At 32.4% G+C, this 6,269-nt stretch overlaps 1 protein-coding gene across 2 annotated transcripts; it reads left to right on the top strand.

The window, feature by feature from the left end:
- Positions 1–720: 720 nt before the first annotated feature.
- Positions 721–4,547, top strand: LOC131147168 (bifunctional dethiobiotin synthetase/7,8-diamino-pelargonic acid aminotransferase, mitochondrial-like). 2 transcript variants are annotated; one of them, XM_058096944.1, is made up of 3 exons: positions 721–3,126; positions 3,922–3,992; positions 4,147–4,547. In XM_058096944.1, exons 1-3 carry the CDS (start codon positions 3,023–3,025, stop codon positions 4,197–4,199), a joined length of 228 nt encoding a protein of 75 aa, XP_057952927.1. In that variant the 5' UTR covers positions 721–3,022; the 3' UTR covers positions 4,200–4,547. The 2 variants fall into 2 exon arrangements, with proteins under 2 accessions (XP_057952927.1, XP_057952926.1); XM_058096943.1 differs by having other exon boundaries at positions 3,922–4,547.
- The last annotated feature ends 1,722 nt before the right edge of the window (positions 4,548–6,269 follow it).

Raw genomic sequence — 6,269 nt, forward strand, 5'->3', positions numbered from 1 at the left:
AAAAACATAAATAGGCAAGAGAAAAGGCAAAAAAAGACTATTAGTGAAGTTAAATATAGAATTTATGATACTTTATATACTAAGTAGATACAAAAGGAGAAAAAGAAATTTATAAACTTGCTAGAGTTAGAAAATGCATAGATTTAGGTGATGTAAAATGTATAAAGGACGAGAATGAGAATGTCTTAATTAGAGAAAAGACATAAAAGAGAGGTAGCGAAGATACTTTGATAAGTTTAATGAAAAGTAAAACAAAAGATTGAAGTTGGAAGTGACAAATGAGGAGAAGACTGAAAATAAGAGATTTATTCACAAAATTGGAAGTGACAAATGTGAAGATTAAAAATAGGAGATTTATTCATAAAATTGGAAGTGACAAAGGAGAAGATTAAATATAGGAGATTTATTCACAAAAAATGGAGTCCTTGAAGTTAAGATGGCATTAAAAAAGATGAAAAGTGTTCCATCTGTAGGACTAGATAAAATATTCATTGAAGTTTGGAAATGTTTAGAGGATAAAGGAAATATATGGTTAACTAATCTATTTAACACTATTATGAAAATTAACAAAATGCCAGAAGAGTGGAGGAAAAGTACGTTAGTACCTTTATACAAAAACAAAGACGATATTCAAAACTGTAATAACTATTGTGGAATTATGATTATGAGTCATACAATGATATTATGGGAAAGGATAATTAAACATAAAATAAGACTGGAAACGAGGATTTCAGAAAATAAAATTGGTTTTATGCTCGGGAGATCAACAATTGAAACTATTTATCTTTTAAGAAGTTCAATGGAAAAGTTTAGGGAAAAGAAGAGGGACTTGCATATAGTTTTTATTGACTTGGAGAAAGCATATGATAGACTGAGGTCATTAAGGATGTGTATGACAGAGCAGTGAGTAGCGTTAGGATTGTATGAGGGGAATCTAGAGATTTTCCAATCGCAATAGGTGTACATGAAGGTTCTACTTTGAGTCCTTTTTACATTAGTGATTGATGAATTTACTAGGAATAATCAAATGAGATTTTTTGGTGTACGTTATTTGCAGATGATATTGTGCTGATTGATGATAATAGTGGAGTGGAATCTAAGCTAGAACTTTGGAGAGCTACAATAGAATCTAAAAGGTTTAGGATATGTACGAATAAGACAGAATATATGAAATGTAATTTTAGTAATGCAAGGAGTAACAGTGGAGTGAAGATTAAACTTTATAATCAAGAGATTAATAGCAAAGTGCAAATATAGATATCGATCTATTATGCAAGGAGAAGAGGAAATTGAAGATGTAGTACATAAAATTAAAACAAGTTGTGTGAAATGGAGGAGTGCGTCAGATGTGTTGTGTGATCGTAGAATACCCTTAAAATTAAAAGGTAAGTTTTATAAGATGGTTATAAGACCAATTATGTTTTATGATTCCAAATGTTAGGCAACTAAGAAACAACATGTACAAAAAAAATAAAAGTTGCTAAAATGCTAATGTTGAGGTGGATGAGTGGTATAACATTAAAAAATAAAGTAAGAAACAAGCATATACCCAATAATTTAGGCATAGCACCAGTTGAAGACAAGATAAGAGAGTGGCAGCTTGAATGGGTTAGGCATTTGAAATGCAGGTCTAGTAAAGCGTTTGTGAGTGAGTTATTGTTTCTGGCATGAAAAGGGTAAGGGTAGGGGTTGACCTAAAATAACTTGGAATGAGGGATTTAACAGTCCTTAATTTAATAGAGGAAAACACTCTCGGTTAGGTAAATTGGCGAAAAAGGATTTATGTAGCTGATCCCACCTATTGAGACTAAAGGTTTGTTGGATTTATTGTTTTTTTTATAAAATTTTTTAACATGATATAAACCTGTGATGTAAGAATATTTTCAGTTTCCAATACCACAAACCATTGCTTACACAAACCTGACAATTACATTGTTTGATTTTCCCTTTGGTTAATCTTATAAGTACAAGACAGATTGCAGTTGTCATCTATGCTACTTTTGTTAAATATATCAACATAGGTTGTAATTTATTTTTTTGTTGCAGAATGCTTATGTCTTTTGTGCATGGGTTTCTTGTGGAGCCAAGAGTTAGGAAAAACAAAACACATGGTTTCCTGATTTGAGTGATTCTTTTTAGTCCATCCATGCAGAACAAATATTGCCAACTTTGAGCTCTGATTGCACTGTTCAGTTAGCATGATAAATTTTACGTCTTAGATGAGTGTAGATGCACCCAAGCTAGTGACTCAGTGTGTTATTTGAAATTTAAGAACCATTTGTTGATTTTCACAAATTTTTTCAGAAAATATTTTGAAAATTTGAAGCAATCTTTGGGCTTTTGTGGGGTTTTATTTCTGCAGTTCATGTTTGTAAAATATGGCAAATTGTTCAATATTGTCTCCACTGTCCCTGAGGCCTGAGGATAAAAATTGCCCTACAAAATTTTTGCAATGACAATTATGTGTTGCAGTTATCAATCATGCATAAATTCAATGATTGCAAAAAAAGAGAGCGCATTTAAAGGTAGAAGAAAACAGAAAGGTGAAATATGACTTTTATCATTCATGATTTCACTGGAGACATCTATCTATATTGTTCCAAGTTATCCAAATGCATAAAATCTGATGTCGCTTGTGAGTACAAGCTGACTTGTAGCTCCAGCTGGGTGCTCATAATTTGAATGAAGAAGGAATCATGATAAAGCTTAATTGTTTTTTTCAAATATCTGATTAATGTAATTAGTATTTGGGAGCAAGGATTTCGTGGCTTGAATTTAAATGTGTAGATTTGAAAGAAATACAATATAATTTTGTGTTATATTTTTTCAAACTTATATAAATTTAGATTTGAGGCTCAAAATCTATACCAGACGCAGGGTTAGTGGTTTTGGAATACAGAATTTTTCAAGGCCTGACGGCCTTCCAGCACAATATCTCATTCTTGTCAGAAACGCTTTTATTTTGTCAATTCTCTGCCAATTGTGTCTGTCTCTTGCATTTTAATGCCTGCAGCTATGGGACATGGAGCTGGTGCACCAGATCTCATCACATCCAGCTGTTCAAAGATTAGTTGTTCTGGGAACTCTTTGCGCCCTCGAACTTCGAGCAGAAGGCTGTAATGCTGGGTATTTTTCTTTTTTTTCATTTGCTTCATATGTTTCTTGACTATTACATTCTGGGTAGTATTCTTATGTTTTCCTACCTTGGTAGGTCAGTCTTCAAAATTTTGATTTGAATTTGTATGGATTGGACAAAATGTTATATAAAATTATATTACATTTCATTCAATTTCACACAAGTATAAATTGAAAGACAATTTATGCTCCCATACACTACATTTAGTACCTAAGATTCTCTGTAGTTTGCAATACATGTTCCCAAATATTACATTAGAATTTTTCAAGTTAAAAAAATTCAAAGTAAAAATTATTCATAAGTTTTCTTACTTTTGCAGTTTTGTTTTGTTTTTTCTGTAATCTTTTCCTTTGTAAAGATTTATTTATTCTTGAATAAATAATACAAATCAAACATGTTATTGTAAATTTAGTTTTGTTTTTTATTATGAATTTTTTTAAATCCATATAAATTCTAAACAATGAAAATAGAAATAACTATGTGGTCATTTAACACATTACAACTTATTGTAATTTTAATTTTAATTTTTCTTAAAAAGAATTCATATTAAAAAATTGTAAGTCGACCTTTGGTTGTCAATTTATGGGTTATAGTGTTGAGTTTTAATGGAAGGGATAAACGGGCGACATGCTTAAACCTTTGGTGTGAAATTAAAAACTAAAGTGGAGTAAAAAGTAACAAGCAAAAATATTAGTGGGAATTGCAGAAACGGACTGAAATGACCGAAACGAAACAAACTTGCAAATATTTGGATGCATTTGACTGATGGTATGGAGTTTGTGCAGGTATGGCTCGCTTTATGCAACTGCTCTTCTCAGGAAGCTGCGGGAAGATGGTGTCTACATGAGGCCTCTGGGTAATGTCATTTATCTCATGTGCGGGCCCTGCACATCTCCTCACATATGTACCCAACTCCTCCTCAAGCTTTACTGCGGGCTCGAGGAATTCAGCCAATCTAAGCAGCCGATGTGAAGTGTTTTGAATTATAAAATTGACTTCTTTCTTGTCAGCATGCGACGCCATGATGCTATGCTGCGCATGGATAATATCATTATGCCTGTAGATCCAATAATAGCAGCTTGCGCATGCATAGTTGCACGGACCTTCTGTTGTATGGTAAGCAATAGCATTTAAAAGGATCCATTTGTGGGACCCAAGGCTTCGAGGAACTAGAGTAGAGTCCAGGCAACGAAGTTAAGTGGCTCATAATCATATGGGAGAGGCAGATCTAACTTTTGAAGAGCAACGTCCAAAATTGATGGAAATTATTATAAAAACTGTGTCTCCCCCAGCTTCTGGCGAAAAGGGGCTATTAGAAAAGAAAAGAAAAATTAAAATTTTGAGCTGCAAGGTGTTTTGAAAACAATTGTAATGATTGAAATATGTTTGTATTTTTATAAGACGCAACAACTAGTGCATTAATAATTTTGTAATATGAAATAGCATAATATACTCTAAAAAGATAACTTTTAACTTTCAAAGGTTTCAAATTTACATTTTTATACATCTTCCAAAAAACTAAAAATTAGCTTTTTAGACTTAACTTTTACTTTTGAAAAGGACAAGTTGAGCCAAGAAAGGGGAGGGAGTAAACTCATCCTAATTTGTGCCGGAATAGCGCTAGAATAGAATAGTCCTGCCTCGACTCAAAACAAACTTTATTGTGATGCTTTTACATGCACCATCAAACATTTGGGATGAAATTGAATAGAGAAACGAGTGCCTCATCTACCATGCTTATTGGCATAAGATGAAGTAGCCATAAAGTGGATATCTTGTTCACAATAAATGTAGTTTTAGTTGATAGTTTTGAAGCAAATCAAACTACCTTGGTGCAACCATAATATCAAAATAAGTGTTCCATAGTTTCATCGCACTATAAACTCATGGAACACAAAATAGTATCTAACAGGTAATGTTGATGTAACTCCAACCTAGTGGGGTAAAATTCTTGTAAAATATTTTTTAAAGAAACATTGTAAGTTCGAATACTGTTCGTTTCTTCTAGAGTCATGACCATCTCCTGTTAAACAAGTAGAATAACATCCTAGATAAATGATGAAAAAATAGTAATGATAGTACTTCTTGAATATGTAATCCATTAGAACTAGGCACCTAATGAAGAAATGTTCTTATCAAATATGTTGAAACTTTGGTGAGGAGCTAGAAATCAAAAAGTTCTTCCACTAGGACATATTGAATGGGGACAACATTCCAATTTTTGGAATTAGACTTGTCAAACATAACAATTGTAGGATATTGAGAGCTCACATGGTAAAACCTGTGAGTAGAATAGTTTAATGCTTATCAAGTGAGCCTAGATACAAGACAATTCAGTGCTATTAATTGCTAACAACAAATAACACTCTTCCAATGCAATAGAAAACTGAAGGGAAAATGTGACAGCTCTAGACGATTGTTTTAGTTTAAATAATACTCTTGTTTGAAAAGGTTATAGGTGAATTAGGAGTATAAGTGAGTCAAGCTTGCTCGCAAGCAACTTGGACTCGACTCGATTCTACTAGAGTTATAATGGATTTGAGTCGAGTTTGAGCCACTCGAGTATTTTAGTGAGTTGAATTCGAACTCAATAATAGTACTTGAGTCAAGTTTCGAGCCTAATCAAACTTTTAAATTTTATTAATTTTATATTATGTATATCATATAATATATATTTTATAAATATATTTAGCATTATATGTACATTATATATTTATATATGTATTTTATACTAATTTATAATCGAGTCGAATTTAGTGGAGTCAAACTTAAGTTTTATGAAACTTGTAGTTGAGTCGAGTTCGAATTTAACAGGTATGAAATCGATCAAGTTAGAGGCGAGTTTGGAGCTAAACATTTTTAAGTTTAGTCGAGTTCGAGTATTTTACCGTGTTGACTTGACTTAGTACACTCCTAAGGTAAATGAGTCCTTGAATCTGGCTATGCACCATGCCTACTTTGCCAACAATATTTTATTGAAGACTTGGATGTCCTAAAAGCCCATTCCTCCCAAAGCCCTTGAAACTCATAGCATAGGCCATTCACATTAATGCATTTTGTATTTCTTATATAAAATTTTGTTATTGTGCACAAATGGTTAATGGTCTTACAAGAATTGAAAAGATGACAAGCA

Source organism: Malania oleifera, unplaced genomic scaffold (genome assembly GCF_029873635.1).
Source record: "Malania oleifera isolate guangnan ecotype guangnan unplaced genomic scaffold, ASM2987363v1 ctg379, whole genome shotgun sequence".
Taxonomy (NCBI): Eukaryota; Viridiplantae; Streptophyta; class Magnoliopsida; order Santalales; family Ximeniaceae; genus Malania; species Malania oleifera.